Genomic DNA, 17,714 nt, shown 5'->3' on the forward strand with positions numbered 1-17,714 from the left:
GCCCAAAAGTTGGGCAACCTCATAATATGGTGGGAGGAGTCATTTGGTGAGTTTTGAGTGAAATCCAATCGCGAGAAGTATGGAAAACACCAACCACTGCAAATAGGAACGACCTGCCATTGAACTTGAATTGACCAATTTCTCACACCTATTGATTTCGGATCGAGCCCAAAACTTGGGCAACATCATAATATGGTGGGAGGAGTCATTTGGTGAGTTTTGAGTGAAATCCAATCTTTAGAAGTATGGAATACACCAACCACTACAGTTAGGAACGAACTGCCGTTGAACTTGAATTGTCCAATTTCAAACACCTACTGATTTCGGATCGAACACCAAACTTGTGCAACATCATAATATGGTGGGAGGAGTCATGTGGTGAGTTTTGAGTGAAATCGAATCGCTAGAAGTATGGAATGCACCAACCACTCCAATTAGGAACGAACTGCCGTTGAACTTCAATTGTCCAATTTCTCACACCTATTGATTTTGGATCGAGCCCCAAACTTTTGGCTACATGACAATATGGAGGGAGGAGTCATTTGGTGAGTTTTGCGTGAAATCCAATCGCTAGAAGTATGGAATACACCAACCACTCCAACTAGGAACGAACTTCCGTTGAACTTGAATTGTCCAATTTGTCACACCTATTGATTTCGGATCGATCCCAAAACTTGGGCAACATCATAATATGGTGGGAGGAGTCATTTGGTGAGTTTTGAGTGAAATCCAATCGCTAGAAGTATGGAATACACCAACCACTCCGATTAGGAACGAACTTCCGTTGAACTTGAATTGTCCAATTTCTCACACCTATTGATTTCCGATCGAGCCCAAAACTTGGGCAACATCATAATATGGTGGGAGGAGTCATTTGGTGAGTTTTGAGTGAAATCCAATCGCTAGAATTATGGAATACACCAACCACTCCGATTAGGAATGAACTGTCGTTCAAATTGAATTGACCAATGTCTCACACCTATTGATTTCGGATCGAGCCCAAAACTTGGGCAACATCATAATATGGTGAGAGGAGTCATTTGGTGTGTTTTGAGTGAAATCCAATCGCTAGAAGTATGGAATACACCAACCACTCCAATTAGGAACGAACTGTCGTTGAAATTGAATTGACCAATTTCTCACACCTATTGATTTCGGATCGAGCCCAAAACTTGGGCAACATCATAATATGGTGGGAGGAATCATTTGGTGAGTTTTGAGTGAAATCCAATCGCTAATTTCGAACACCTATTGATTTCGGATCGAGCCCAAAACTTGGGTAACATCATAATATGGTGGGAGGAGTCCTTTGGTGAGTTTTGAGGGAAATCCCATCGCTAGAAGTATGGAATACACCAACCACTCCAACTTGGAACGAACTGCCGTTGAACTTGCATTGTCCAATTTCTCACACCTATTGATTTCGGATCGAGGCCCAAACTTGGGCACCATCATAATATGGTGCGAGGAGTCATTTGGTGAGTTTTGAGTGAAATCCAATCGCTAGAAGTATGGAATACACCAACCACTCCAATTCGTAACGAACTGCCGTTGAACTTGCATTGTCCAATTTCTCACACCTATTGATTTCGGATCGATCCCAAAACTTGGGCAACATCATAATATGGTGGGAGGAGTCATTTGGTGAGTTTTGAGTGAAATCCAATCGCTAGAAGTATGGAATACACCAACCACTCCAATTAGGAACGAACTGCCGTTGAACTTGAATTGTCCAATTTGGAACACCTATTGATTTCGGATCGAGTCCAAAACTTGGGCAACATCATAATATGGTGGGAGGAGTCATTTGGTGAGTTTTGAGTGAAATCCAATCGCTTGAAGTATGGAATACACCAACCTCTCCAATTAGGAACGAACTGCCGTTGCACTAGAATTGTCTAATTTGGAACACCTATTGATTTCGGATCGAGTCCAAAACTTCGGCAACATCATAATTTGGTGGGAGGAGTCATTTGGTGTCTTCTGAGTGAAATCCAATCGCTAGAAGTAAGGAATACACCTACCACTCCAATTGGGAACGAACTGCCGTTGAACTTGAATTATCCAGTTTCTCACACCTATTCATTTCGGATCGAGCCCAAAACTTGGGCAACAACATAATATGGTGGGAGGAGTCATTTGGTGAGTTCTGAGTGAAATCCAATCGCTAGAAGTATGGAATACACCTACCACTCCAATTGGGAACGAACTGCCGTTGAACTTGAATTATCCAATTTCTCACACCTATTGATTTCGGATCGAGCCCAAAACTTGGGCAACATCATAATATGGTGGGAGGAGTCAATTAAGAACGAACTGCCGTTGAACTTGAATTGTCCAATTTGGAACATCTATTCCCAAAAGTTGGGCAACATCATAATATGGTGTGACGAGTCATTTGGTGAGTTTTGAGTGAAATCCAATTCCTAGAAGTATGGAATACACCAACCACTACAATTAGGAACGAACTGCCGTTGAACTTGAATTGCCCAATTTCTCACACCTATTGATTTCGGATCGAGCCCAAAACTTGGGCAACATCATAATATGGTGGGAGGAGTCATTTGGTGAGTTTTGAGTGAAATCCAATCGCAAGAATTATGGAATACACCAACCACTCCGATTAGGAATGAATTGTCGTTCAAATTGAATTGACCAATGTCTCACACCTATTGATTTCGGATCGAGCCCAAAACTTGGGCAACATCATAATATGGTGGGAGGAGTCATTTGGTGTGTTTTGAGTGAAATCCAATCGCTAGAAGTATGGAATACACCAACCACTCCAATTAGGAACGAACTGTCGTTGAAATTGAATTGACCAATTTCTGACACCTATTGATTTCGGATCGAGCCCAAAACTTGGGCAACATCATAATATGGTGGGAGGAGTCAATTAAGAACGAACTGCCGTTGAACTTGAATTGTCCAATTTGGAACATCTATCCCCAAAAGTTGGGCAACATCATAATATGGTGTGACGAGTCATTTGGTGAGTTTTGAGTGAAATCCAATTGCTAGAAGTACGGAATACACCAACCACTCCAATTAGGAATGAACTGCAGTTGAACATGAATTGTCCAATTTGGAACACCTATTGATTTCGGATCGAGCCCAAAACTTGGGCAACAACATAATATGGTAGGAGGAGTCATTTGGTGAGTTTTGAGGGAAATCCAATCACCAGAAGTATGGAATACGCCAACCACCCCAATTAGGAACGAACTGCCGTTGAACTTGAAATGTGCAATTTGGAACACCTATTGATTTCGGATCGAGCCCAAAACTTGGGCAACATTATAATATGGTGGGAGGAGTCATTTGGTGAGTTTTGAGTGAAATCCAATCGCTAGAAGTATGGAATACACCAACCACCCCAATTAGGAACGAACTGCCGTTGAACTTGAATTGTCCAATTTGGAACACCTATTGATTTCGGATCGAGCCCAAAACTTGGGCAATATCATAATATGGTAGGAGGAGTCATTTGGTGAGTTTTGAGGGAAATCCAATCGCTAGAAGTATGGAATACACCAACCACTCCAATTAGGAACGAACCGCCGTTGAACTTGAATTGTCCAATTTCTCACACCTATTGATTTCGGATCGAGACCAAAACTTGGGCAACATCATAATATGGTCGGAGGAGTCATGTGGTGAGTTTTTTAGTGAAATCCAATCGCTAGAAGTATGGAATACACCAACCACTCCAATTAGGAACGAACTGCCGTTGAACTTGAATTGTCCAATTTCTCACACCTATTGATTTCGGATCGAATCCCAAACTTGTGCAACATCATACTACGGTGGGAGGAGTCATTTGGTGAATTTTGGGTGAAATCCAATCGCTAGAAGTATGGAATACACCAAGCACCCCAATTAGGAACGAACTGCCGTTGAACTTGAATTGTCCAGATTGGAACACCTATTGATTTCGCAACGAGCCCAAAACTTGGGCAACATCATAATATGGTAGGTGGAGTCATTTGGTGAGTTTTGAGTGAAATCCAATCGCTAGAAGTACGGAATACACCTCCAATTAGGAACGAACTGCCGTTGAACTTCAATTGTCCAATTTCTCACACCTATTTAGTTCGGATCGAGCCAAAAGCTTGGGCAACATCATAATATGGTGGGAGGAGTCATTTGGTGAGTTTTGAGTGAAATCCAATCGCTAGAAGTGTGGGATACACCAACCACTCCATTTAGGAACGAACTGCCATTGAACTTGAATTGTACAATTTGGAACACCTATTGATTTCGGATCGAGCCCAAAACTTGGGCAACATCATAATATGGTAGGAGGAGTCACTTGGGGAGTTTTGAGTGTAATCCAATCGCTAGAAGTATGGAATACACCAACCACCCCAATTAGGAACGAACTGCCGTTGAACTTGAATTGTCCAATTTCTCACACCTATTGATTCGGATCGAGCCCAAAACTTAGGCAACATCATAATATGGTGGGAGGAGTCATTTGGTGAGTTTTGAGTGAAATCCAATCGCTAGAAGTATGGAATACACCAACCACCCCAATTAGGAAAGAACTGCCGTTGAACTTGAATTGTCCAATTTGGAACACCTATTGATTTCGGATGGAGCCCAAAACTTGGGCAACATCATAATATGGTGGGAGGAGTCATTTGGTGAATTTTGAGTGAAATCCAATCGCTAGAAGTATGGAATACACCAACCACTCCAATTAGGAACGAACTGCCGTTGAACTTGAATTGTCCAATTTGGAACACCTATCGATTTCGGATCGAGCCCCAAACTTGGGCAACATCATAATGTGGTGGGAGGAGTCATTTGGTGAGTTTTGAGTGAAATCCAATCGCTAGAAGTATGGAATACACCAACCACTCCAATTAGGAACGAACTGCCGTTGAACTTCAATTGTCCAATTTGGAACACCTATTGATTTCGGATCGAGCCCAAACTTGGGCAACATCATAATATGGTAGGAGGAGTCATTTGGTGAGTTTTGAGTGAAATCCAATCGCTAGAAGTATGGAATACACCAACCACTCCAATTAGGAACGAACTGCCGTTGAACTTCAATTGTCCAATTTGGAACACCTATTGATTTCGGATCGAGCCCAAAACTTGGGCAACATCATAATATGGTGGGAGGATTCATTTTGGTGAGTTTTGAGTGAAATCCAATCGCTAGAAGTACGGGATACACCAACCACTCCATTTAGGAACGAACTGCCGTTGAACTTGAATTGTCCAATTTCTCACAATTATTGATTTCGGATCGAGACCAAAACTTGGGCAACATCATAATATGGTAGGAGGAGTGATTTGGTGAGTTTTGAGTGAAATCCAATCGCTAGAGGTATGGAATACACCAACCACTCCAATTAGGAACGAACTGTCGTTGAAATTGAATTGACCAATTTCTCACACCTATTGATTTCGGATCGAGCCCAAAACTTGGACAACATCATAATATGGTGGGAGGAGTCATTTGGTGAGTTTTGAGTGAAATCCAATCGCTAATTTCTCACACCTATTAATTTCGGATCGAGCCCAAAATTTGGGTAACATCATAATATGGTGGGAGGAGTCATTTGGTGAGTTTTGAGTGAAATCAAATCGCTAGAAGTATGGAATACACCAACCCCTCCAACTTGGGCAACATCGTAATTTGGTGGGAGGAGTCATTTGGTGAGTTTTCAGTGAAATCAACCCCATAAATATACTCATTTATGTACTCTCTTTACTTAGGCTTTGTAGAAGAATTAGACTTAAAAAGGGCTTATTACTTCACTTTTCTGATTTTCAGCTTTTCTGCGCTCTTGGAAGGTTTTTAAGGGAAAATCAACTTTTCGGAGGAATTTTAGTGCAAGGTCAATTGGAGATGAAAGCTAACACCTTGAAGTTCAATCTGTGATTTTTCCAGAATTTTCTACCGAGCCAATTGGTACAGTATTACAAGTAAAGTTAGCCCACGTGCAGACAGGACAGTTTCGTACATGTTACGTGAATATGAAGAAACGGAAGCCTTCCCGAATTTTCCAAGTTACGTGCTATATATGGTTGGAAAGATAAGACATTTATCTTTCTAAAATATATTTTTCCTGATTTTTCTAGAAGGCCGAAGATCCCCAAATCGTGTGACAATTGGGCTGAGCTGTATTTCCCTGTGGAGTTAGGAATTGTGATCTTTACTTTCCTATTTGGATTCCTTGTTTACCAAGACTTCTTGGACGACTTTTCAGTAAATTTTAGGGTTTAGGACTTTGATTTAAGTCATATAAAAGGCCAGCCAAGGCCCCATACAGAGGATACACGTCCGAAGGAGATCAACCGCGCAAGAGGAAAAAGCTGCCAGCGAGTTCTTTCTTTTCCTTTCTTCTTTTAATTTTCAGTTCTTATGTATTTATTTTTGAGTTCATCCCAGAACATGAGTAACTAATTTCTTGTTAGTTAGGGCTTAATCTTGAAGCCCTAAACATGATTTCAATTCTATAAACAAGTTTGAATGGATTTTTCAGTTTCTACAAGCGGGATGATTTCGGTTTCTCGATGTTATGTGAATTCTGATATTTTGTTTCTTTGAGTAGCTAACTTTGAAGCATGTATCGGAATTAAATTGTTGTAGAACATAGGTCAATTGCCATATTGAATGTGTTCTTGTTTGCAACGAATAATTGGGTTAAGAACTAGTTATGAGAAATCGATTCTTGAATTCCTAATAACAAATGCCATGTTTTAGGGTTTTTGTGACACTCATATTCTCTTTGATCTTAATGGATTCTTGATTGTTAAATTGAGTAAATGCCATACTGGATTTCAATTAAGAATACACGTATTGATGTAAATGCCATACACTTTACATACACTTAAGAGAGAATCATACAACTCGAGTCAAATGCCATGATCTTGTTGTGAGTGTCGTCATCATATGCTTGCTAGAAATTGATTATCTATTGTTGTTTATGGATTGATTGATTGTTTGGAGGTGGATAGTGAGTCCTAGCTATTGTTCTTGATTGATTTTAAACTAATTTCTCTTAAACTCTAATTTAAATTCTGTTTTGTTTTCTTTTATTTACAAAATCAAATCAAAACCCCCTTGGTGTTGGCGTGTGTGTGGAAGTCCTTGTGATTTCAATCTTTATTTTGTTTTCGTGTTTAATTGTGTTCTAGTTTTCTTTGTGCGACATTGATAAACATCTCTTTAGATTACAATCTCTGTGGGAATGACCCTTGCTTGCTTACTATACTATCATTTGATTTGTGCACTTGCAAGGTTTTAATATTGTTGTTAAAAATTACCAACAAGTTTTTGGCGCCGTTGCCGGGGATTGTTTATGTAATTAAGTTTTGTTTTCAATTTCAGGTATATGCTGGGACGTCGTTCGCAAGGTTACAAGCTTATACCATACGACCCTGAACTAGAGAACACACTTCGTTATCTCCGTCGAGATAAAGATACGCAAGCTACACTTCCAATCAAGATGGGAGACGAGTTGGCACTCAACAACCTCACCCGACCTTTGAAGGATTTCACGGTTCCTAAAGCATTGGACCAGCCGTCATGTATTGCGTATCCAGCCACTACAACCACCTTTGAGATCAAGAGTGGCACCATTCACCTTTTGCCACAATTCTATGGCAAGCCTGGGGATGATCCTCACATACATATCAAGGATTTCTTTGCCGTGTGCGCGACTATGCACAATGGAGGGATTAGTGATGAGGCAATCAGATTGCGTTTGTTTCCATTCTCACTTAAGGAACGAGCCAAGGAGTGGCTCTATTCTTTACCTAGTGCATCTATCACTACATGGACAGCATTGGCTTCCAAGTTCCTTGCAAAGTTCTTTCCAGCTCAAAAGACAAACCGTATTAGGAAGGAGATCATGGGAGTGCAGCAACTAGATGGAGAATCATTTCATGAGTATTGGGATCGGTTTCAGAGACTCCTAGCTTCATGCCCTCATCACCAAATTGAAGATTGGCTACTTATGCAATACTTTTATGAGGGATTACTCGATTCGGAGAGGATGATGGTTGATGCTACTAGTGGAGGAGGCTTGATGAACAAGAGTGCTACTGAAGCTAAGGAGATGTTTGAGAACATTGCAGCAAACTCTCAACAATTTAATTATCGGAGAGCTCCCCCAAAGAAAGCAGGTGTTTATGAGGTAAGTGCTAGTGATATTGGTCCTCAAATAGCTAATTTGACTAACCTTGTTAAGCAGTTAATCCCTCAAGCACAAGTGTGTGCTGTATGTGCTAATCCCGGACATCCTACGGAGTCTTGTCCAAGTTTGTATGGTGATGGAGAAGAGATGGCTCAAGCACACTATATGCAGCAACAAAAGCCAAGAAACGATCCATTTTCTAACACCTATAATCCGGGATGGCGGGAACACCCTAACTTTGGATGGAAGAACAACCAAAACGTGCAAACAACCCCAGTTCAACAAAATCAGTTTGTTCCTCAACAAAATGCACCACCACCACCTCCTAGGCAAGGTAAGTCTTTAGAAGAGTTAGTTAATTCTTTGGCATTAAGCACTCAAGGTTTTATGCAGGAAACAAGGCAAACACATACACAAATGTCTACAGCAATCAAGAGCCTTGAAAACCAAGTTGGACAAATTGCAGCTTCCTTGAGTCAAAGAGAGCCAGGACAGTTTCCAAGCCAAGTAATTCCAAATCCTAATGGAGGCCATGAAACCGCAAAGGCGATTACTCTTCGAAGTGGAAAAGAGGTGGGAAAGGATGACAATGAGGAGAGAAATTCAACCAAAACAGTGGCTGCCCCCTCTCCCAAGCTTATGGTTCCAAGTGACAACTCTAAGGTAAGTTCTCTTGTGGATCATTCGATTACTTCAAAGATTCCTTTTCCTCGTAGGTTTTTGAATTCAAAGAAGGAGCAAGTTTCAAAGGATATCCTAGAGACTTTCCGAAAAGTGCAAGTGAACATTCCCTTGCTCGATGCGATCCAACAAATTCCAAGCTATGCAAAATTCCTCAAAGATCTTTGTACAAATAAAAGGAAGTTCAAGGAGCATGAAACCGTGGCCTTAAGTGAAGAAGTTTCAGCCGTGCTATTGCATAAATTGCCTCCTAAACTAAAGGATCCAGGGAGTTTTACTATACCTTGTCTCATTGGAAATCAAAGGTTTGAACATGCTTTATTAGACTTAGGTGCTTCAATTAATTTGATGCCTTTTTCTGTTTTTGAATCTTTAAATTTAGGTGAGCTTAAGAAGACTTCCGTGAGCATACAATTGGCTGATCGATCAATCAAGTATCCTAAGGGAGTGTTGGAAGATGTTTTGGTCAAGGTGAATGAGCTAATATTTCCAGCCGACTTTCTAGTGCTCGAGATGGAGGAAGTTCCTATTCCTGGAAAAGACCTTCCATTGATTCTAGGACGTCCATTCATGAGAACAGCAAGGACAAAAATCGATGTGTATGAAGGCACTCTCACAATGGCATTCGATGAGGAAACCGTGGAGTTTAAGGTATTAGATGCTTTAAAATATCCTAATGATGATCATGCTTGTTTTTCCATAGATGTACTTGAGCAGGTGGTACAAGAAACGTTTAATGCATCACAAGGAGAGACGCCATTGGAGAGGGCACTCATCCAAAGCCCCAAAACTGTGAATAAAGAAGGGAACACAGCTGTACTTGAAGCCGTGAATATGCTTGAGGCCTTGCCTCCCCAAAGAGGTAAGTCTAACTCTATTTTTGAGCCTCTTCCGTTATCTACTAATACGCTTGTTCCCTCTATTGTGAAAGCACCACAGGTTGAGCTAAAACCCCTTCCAGAGAACTTGAAATATGCATATTTAGGTGATGAAAAGACGCTGCCTGTAATCATTGCTTCTAATTTGAGTGCATCTGAAGAAGACAAACTAATTAGAGTTCTAAGGGAGCACAAGACTGCCCTAGGTTGGACCATTGCAGACATCAAAGGTATAAGCCCTACAAAGTGCATGCATAGGATCCTTTTGGAAGGAGAATCTAAACCTACAAGGGAAGCCCAAAGGAGGCTGAATCCGGTGATGAAAGAAGTTGTTAAGAAGGAAGTTTTGAAGCTTTTGGACGTGGGAATTATATACCCCATTTCGGATAGCAAGTGGGTGAGTCCCGTCCAAGTTGTTCCCAAGAAATCCGGAATTACCGTTGTGAAGAATGAAGACAATGAGTTGGTGCCTCAAAGAATTCAAACGGGTTGGAGAGTATGCATAGATTATAGAAAGCTCAATACCACGACACGTAAGGATCACTTTCCGTTACCATTTATTGATCAAATGCTTGAGCGTCTTGCAGGTCATAGTCATTATTGCTTCTTGGATGGATACTCTGGATACAATCAAATTGCCATTGCTCCGGAAGATCAAGAAAAGACCACCTTCACCTGTCCATTTGGTACGTTTGCTTATAGGCGTATGCCTTTTGGTTTATGTAACGCACCTGCCACTTTTCAACGTTGCATGATGTCAATTTTTTCTGATATGGTGGAGGAGATAATCGAGGTATTTATGGATGATTTTTCTGTTTTTGGTGATTCATTTGATATTTGTCTTCACAACCTTTCTTTAGTGTTGAAAAGGTGTCCGGAATGCAATTTAGTGCTCAACTGGGAGAAGTGCCACTTCATGGTACAGCAGGGTATTGTCTTGGGTCACATTATCTCTTGTAGGGGAATTGAAGTGGACAAGGCAAAAATCGACATTGTGAGAAGCTTGCAGCCCCCCAAAACCGTGAAGGAGATTAGGTCATTCCTAGGACATGCAGGGTTCTATAGGCGTTTCATCAAGGACTTTTCAAAGATATCAAGGCCCCTATGTCGGTTGCTTGGCAAAGATGTGGAATTCGAGTTTAATGAAGAGTGCTTGGCTGCATTTAACAAGCTTAAGGAGCTTTTGACATCTGCCCCTATCATGCAGCCTCCAGATTGGAATTTTCCCTTTGAGTTGATGTGTGACGCCTCGGATTATGCAGTGGGGGCCGTGCTTGGACAAAGAGTGCACAACGTACCACATGCCATCTATTATGCTTCCCGGACTTTGAATGATGCTCAGTTGAATTATTCAACTACGGAAAAGGAGTTGCTTGCTGTTATTTTTGCTTTAGAGAAATTTAGATCATATCTTATTGGCACTGATTAGGCTGGTGCACGGATCCAATGAAGAAGAGGACGTGCTTCCTCTACGTGAAAGTTTCCCCGATGAGCAACTCTTCACCTTCGAAGCCAAGGACCCTTGGTACGCTGACATTATCAATTACAAGGCTTCAAAACTGATTCCGGAGGATCTCACTCGAGCTCAAAAGGATAAGCTTGTGAAAACAAGTAAGTATTATGTTTGGGACGATCCATACTTATGGAAATATTGTCCAGATCAGATTGTTAGAAGGTGCGTGTCCGAATCTGAATTTAATTCTATACTTGCCTTTTGTCATTCATCTGCATGTGGTGGACATTTTGGTACTAAGAAAACAGCCCTTAAAGTATTGCAATGTGGTTTTTATTGGCCTAGCTTGTTCAAAGATGCATATACTTATTGTTCCACATGTGATAGATGTCAAAGAACCGGTAACATTAGCTCTAGGAATCAAATGCCTTTAACGCCTATCCTTATTGTTGAAATATTTGATGTGTGGGGCATTGATTTTATGGGACCATTCCCTTCATCTTATGGCTTTATTTACATCCTTCTTGCTGTTGACTATGTCTCTAAATGGGTGGAAGCAATTCCTACCCGGACTAATGATTCAAAAGTTGTTTTGAGCTTTGTGAAGGACCACATCTTTTCTAGGTTTGGAACACCAAGAGCCATTATCAGCGATGGAGGCAGCCACTTTTGTAATAGGTCATTTGAGGCACTTTTAAAGCGGTATGGAATTACACATAGGGTCTCAACACCTTATTGTTGCGTAGATACAGCTGCACCAAAATGGATTCAGTTGCATCCTCAACTTGTGATACTCGCAAGTGCACGAACCGTTGGTAGTTTAGCGTATGTAAGTGCGAGGTCGATTCCACAGGGATTGGTGATTGAATGATCCAATTTAGTTTCCCTACACAAAACAGAAATTAAAAAGAAAGGAAATAAATAAAACAAGGAAGAAAGAAATAACTAACTCAAGCAAATAAGTTCCCAAGTTCAATTAGATTAATGGATTGGTTCTAGCTAAAGTATGATTAAGCCATGGTGTGTGGTCATAACCTTGTGTTCCTAATTCCCTAATTTGATCATTTGTTGTCTAACCTAAAATTAAGCATTAGGAACCCATTAAGCATAGAAGAACAATTTAAACAACCAAGCATGTATCTAATCCTTGTTGTCGAATGTCCATACATACTCTTCCTATTCATAGTTCAATTCGAATTAAAGCATGGTGTCTACTCTTAATTCAAACCAAGATAGCTAACATGCAAGCCTAAATGGTGATCAATCATTCAAACTAGCATATTAACTTATAAGCATAATGAATAAGAACAAAAACCATAATTGAAACTTGGAAACTAATCAAACTTGAAACTAAAGAAAAGAATTTACATAATGAAAAGTAAAGTGGAACTAAGAAAAACTTAAGGAGAATTTCAGCACAAAGATCTCATTATAACAATTGAAAACTAGAAAGAGAAACTAAGAGAATTTGAGGGAGAGAAGGGAAGGGAGCTCTAGAGAAGTGTTTGAGAGCTCCCCCTCTTGGGGTGTTATTACAAGCTTAGAGAACTTCCCTATTTATAGGCCTAGGGGAAGTGAAAATCAGAATTCAATAAGACTAATGCATACAACACTTGAATTATAAAATCTGAAATGGTTGATGCACTTGTATTAGAAAATCTGAAATGGGTGATGCACTTGTATTAGAAAATCTTGAATTGGTTGATGCACTTCACCACTAAATCCCACCAGCAGCCCTAGCTCATCTTCATGTCACCATGACCAAGCTTCCAACCAGAAATGATAGCTCATACCTAGCTCACCATGACCAAGCATCCAACCAGCACATGCTGAGGTCAGCATGACCAGCAACTTCAAGGGCTTACAACTTGGGCTTCTCTTAATCAAATTAGGACTTTAAGCACTCGAAATTGAAGTTCAGAATGTCTTCTTTCCAGCCATATGTTATTTGGGCCAATCCAAGGTCGGAGGAAGAAGTTAAGGCCGAAACAAATTGCTAACTCATTTTCCGCGCTGATAAGATCCATCCTGAGCATGGTTCTGTGTTTGCTAGGTAACGGACTCCAGATTTATCCAATGGGGCTGAATTTTGGATATGTTATAGTACACACCAATTGGAGCAACTTTCATGAAAAATGTGGCCTCATCCGAGCTATGTAGGTTGCTGAAACAAAGCTTGCAATATGACCTACGAAACTGGACTGGCAGGGGGCTGTAGCCAAAATTGAGTTTGTCTTTAAGCTCTTCTTCCCTTTATCCAAATTAGGCCTTGACATGCTTGAATTGCATGAATTATGCTCTCTTGCTCTATTTGCCTACAAAACACACAAAGGAAGGCAAATAACTTAGAAGTCTAGGAAACTAAGCAAAAGAAGTAAGTAAATAGGGCATGTATATGTATGAAATTATGAGCTTAACACTTATCATCCCCAAACAAGTGGACAAGTGGAGATTAGTAACCGAGAAATCAAGCAAATCTTGGAGAAAACCGTGAGCCCTACACGGAAGGATTGGAGCTTGAGACTTAATGATGCATTATGGGCATATAGGACAGCCTACAAAACCCCCATTGGTATGTCTCCTTTTCGTTTGGTTTATGGTAAAGCATGTCACCTTCCGGTTGAACTTGAACATAGAGCATTTTGGGCAATCAAGAAATTCAATTTCGATATGAAAGAGGCTGGAGATGCAAGGCGACTCCAATTGAATGAATTGGATGAGATGAGGAATGATGCCTATGAGAGTGCACGAATTTACAAGGAAAAGACTAAGGCATTTCATGACAAAGCAATTCAAAGGAAGACCTTTGAAATAGGACAGAAAGTCTTGCTCTTCAATTCACATCTCCGGCTATTCCCAGGTAAGTTACGTTCTAGATGGTACGGTCCTTTTGTTGTTACTAATGTTTTCCCTCATGGTGCAGTTGAGATTGAAAATGACAAGACGGGAAACATATTTAAAGTGAACGGACATCGCTTGAAGCCATACTATGAATCTTTTGAGTTGGGAAAAGAGAGCATGCACATGGATGCACCACCCCCATCTATTGTTTAGTCATCTAAAGAACCGCGTCTAGCTGAAGACTTTAAACTTCGCGCTTCTTGGGAGGCAACCCAAGCATTCTTAACTTTTGTTTTTAGTTTATGTGTGATTTCTCGTACACTTTTCATATTTTTGTTCTTGTTAAGTTTTGCATCATCAAATAATGGATTTTGTGTTCCAAAGAAAAAAATTCACATTTTTCTAGCCCTAGGATGTTTGCAGCACATTTCAGATGTGTTACAGAAGTTTTTTTGGTCATTGGTTGAGTTTAAATGCCAGAAAATAGAAAAATAGCTTTTATGTTCTTATTTTGGTCAAAACTAGAATTTCTGCCTAAATTATTTTTTGCTGTTTTTCAGGTCAATCTGATGCCACCAACATGTTTAGAATAGTTATTCTGATGTTTTGGACCAGGTTTGGGGGTCTCCGGTGGCCTACATTATGTTTTAGGACGTTTTGAAGCTCAAAAAAGGACCTAAAACACAAAAAAAAGGCAGCTGCTGTTTTACCCAGAGTTTGAAGATTTTTCGTCACCAAAGAGGTTTTAGCGACGGTGTTCATCGGATGTTTCGTCACCAAAGAGGTTTTAGCAGCGGTGTTCATCAGATTTTTCGTCGCTAAAAGTCAGATTTCCAGATTTTTATGATTCCATATCCATCTCAATTTTGTTCCAATTTCATCGCATTCTGAGACTTTTAGGAGCTATTACGGGTCCGTTGACATTCCAAGAAGCAAGTTGTGGGTGTTTAAGTTCGTCACATTGTCTATCCTCACTTCGACATATTCTATGCTTTGCTCATTGTTGTGTAGATTTAGCTCCACCAAAATGGATTAAGCTGCATCCTCAACTTGTGATACTCGCAAGTGCACGAACCGTTGGTAGTATAGCATATGTAAGTGCGAGGTCGATTCCACAGGGATTGGTGATTGAATGATCCAATTTAGTTTCCCTACACAAAATAGAAACAAAAACAAAGAACATAAAACAAGGAAGAAAGAAATAAGTAACTCAAGCAAATAAGTTCCCAAGTTCAATTTAGATTAATGGATTGATTCTAGCTAAAGTATGATTAAGCCATGGTGTGTGGTCATAACCATGTGTTCCTAATTCCCTAATTTGATCATTTGTTGTCTAACCTAAAATTAAGCATTAGGAACCCATTAAGCATAGAAGAACATTTTAAACAACCAAGCATGTATTTAATCCCTGTTGTCGAATGTCCATACATACTCTTCCTATTCATAGTTCAATTCGAATTAAAGCATGGTGTATACTCTTAATTCAAACCAAGATAGCTAACATGCAAGCCTAAATGGTGATCAATCATTCAAACTAGCATATTAACTTATAAGCATAATGAATAAGAACAAAAACCATAATTGAAACTTGGAAACTAATTAAACTTGAATACTTAAGAAAGAATGTACATTACAAGAAAAATAAATTACAACTAAGAAAACATTAAAGAAAGCTAGAATTGAGAACTAGAAAGGAAAACTAAGAGAATTTGAGGGAGAGAAGGGAAGGGAGCTCTAGAGAAGTGTTTGAGAGCTCCCCCCCTTGGGGTGTGTTTACAAGCTTAGAGAACCTCCCTATTTATAGGCCTAGGGGAAGTGAAAATCTGAATTCAATATGGCTAATGCATACAACACTTGTTTTATAAAATCTGAAATGGTTGATGCACTTGTATTAGAAAATCTAAATTGGGTGATGCACTTGTATTAGAAAATCTTGAATTGGTTGATGCACTTCACCAATAGATCCCACCAGCAGCCCTAGCTCATCTTCATGTCACCATGACCAAGCTTCCAACCAGAAATGATAGCTCATACCTAGCTCACCATGACCAAGCATCCAACCAGCACATGCTGAGGTCAGCATGACCAGCAACTTCAAGGGCTTACAACTTGGGCTTCTCTTAATCAAATTAGGACTTTAAGCACTCGAAATTGAAGTTCAGAATGTCTTCTTTCCAGCCATATTTTATTTGGGCCAATCCAAGGTCGGAGGAAGAAGTTAAGGCCAAAACAAATTGCTAACTCATTTTGCGCGCTGATAAAATCCATCCTGAGCATGGCTCTGTGTTTGCTAGGTAACAGACTCCATATTTATCCAATGGGGCTGAATTGTGGATATGTTATAGTACACACCCATTGGAACAACTTTCATGAAGAATGCTGCCTCATCCGAGCTGTGTAGGTTGCTGAAACAAAGCTTGCAATATGACCTACGGAACTGGACTAGCAGGGGGCTGTAGCCAAAATGAGTTTGTCTTTTAAGCTCTTCATCCATTCATCCAAATTAGGCCTTAACATGCTTGAATTGCATGAATTATGCTCTCTTGCTCTATTTGCCTACAAAACACACAAAGGGAGGCAAATAACTTAGAAATCTAAGAAACTAAGCAAAAGAAGTAAGTAAATAGGGCATGTATATGTATGAAATTATGAGCTTAACACTCATCCACACCTACACAAACCTGGGAAGTTCTCACACTCTCTCTCTCTCTTTAATTAATTTTGCATGACTTAGTTTTCTTTGTTTTAAACATTGAGGACAATGTTTGTTTTAAGTTGTGGGTGATTGAGTTCTTTGGTTTCATAACGCATGCAGCAGTCCTCTGTCTTTGTTTCCAATTCTGTTCTTGTCTGCTTCTGTTTTTGTAATTTGGCTCACGTTGCGTTCTTTGTTGTTTCGTTCTGAATCCAACCATATAAAGAACGTGAAGTTTGGCCAAGTATTTTGTGAGATACGTGTAATTCTTTGCGCCTGGGTCAGAACTGCAGTTTGTTTATTGATTTTCAATTCCTTTCAACTTTCGGTTTTTATTTAATTAGTTTTTATTTTGTTGTTTTGTTTTGTTTGTGGTAGTCACTTCCCAATTCTATGATGAGATTGAATTTTATTTGCAATTAACTTTCAAGAAATGTTGAGCATGACAATAATTCTTTACATTATCTTTGTGTTAGCCTTATTTTTGTGATTAGACTTTGGAAATCCTTATGCACACAGCCACATTAATATGATGTTCGATTGGGGAGTTCACATGATTTAAATTCCCAAATAAGGGTGTAGACTTATATAACCCTTATCATGTGAGCTTTTGAGCCTATGCCTTTCTTTCTTGAGTGTTATATACTATTCGATAATTTTCTTGTCTACAAGTCGTTGTGATCTCATTATTCTTTGTTTTGGTCAAGTACTTGAGGATGTTTAAATTGTTTGCTAGAACTACTTTCATGATCTATTTGAGGCATACTTCGTGAACCACATGGATTCTTGGAAGTGATATAGGCCTTGTTTCTTTCGTTTGAGCCCTTCTAGCCAACCCGTATCACTTTTATCCCTAGTTAACCCCCTTGTGCCTTTTATGTAAGCCTTTTTCGTTCTTTACCCAATTCTCCTCACCTTAATCTATCATATGTTTATCCTACACCCTTCTAAGGAGTTTTGTTGAGTATTTTCGTTGTTAAGGGAGCATTGCACAAATTGGTCAATCA

The 17,714-nt window shown here is 39.8% G+C and overlaps 1 protein-coding gene across 1 annotated transcript; it reads left to right on the forward strand.

Moving 5' to 3' along the window:
* The first annotated feature begins 7,355 nt into the window (after positions 1 to 7,355).
* LOC148295716 (uncharacterized) lies at positions 7,356 to 14,225 on the forward strand. Its single transcript, XM_088250576.1, has 3 exons — positions 7,356 to 11,059; positions 11,148 to 11,913; positions 13,584 to 14,225. Exons 1-3 carry the CDS (start codon positions 7,356 to 7,358, stop codon positions 14,223 to 14,225), a joined length of 5,112 nt encoding a protein of 1,703 aa, XP_088106702.1.
* Positions 14,226 to 17,714: the final 3,489 nt, after the last annotated feature.

Source organism: Prunus avium, chromosome 3 (assembly GCF_965620075.1).
Source record: "Prunus avium chromosome 3, drPruAviu1.hap1.1, whole genome shotgun sequence".
Taxonomy (NCBI): Eukaryota; Viridiplantae; Streptophyta; class Magnoliopsida; order Rosales; family Rosaceae; genus Prunus; species Prunus avium.

Bases quoted from the DNA above. Each gene is read 5' to 3' on its own strand.
- LOC148295716 (XM_088250576.1), top strand. From the start codon at position 7,356: ATGCTGGGACGTCGTTCGCAAGGTTACAAGCTTATACCATACGACCCT. The intron at 11,060-11,147 runs GTTGAATTATTC...GGCACTGATTAG, and splicing joins CGGACTTTGAATGATGCTCA to GCTGGTGCACGGATCCAATG. The intron at 11,914-13,583 runs GTAGATACAGCT...TGAAATTATGAG, and splicing joins TCTCAACACCTTATTGTTGC to CTTAACACTTATCATCCCCA.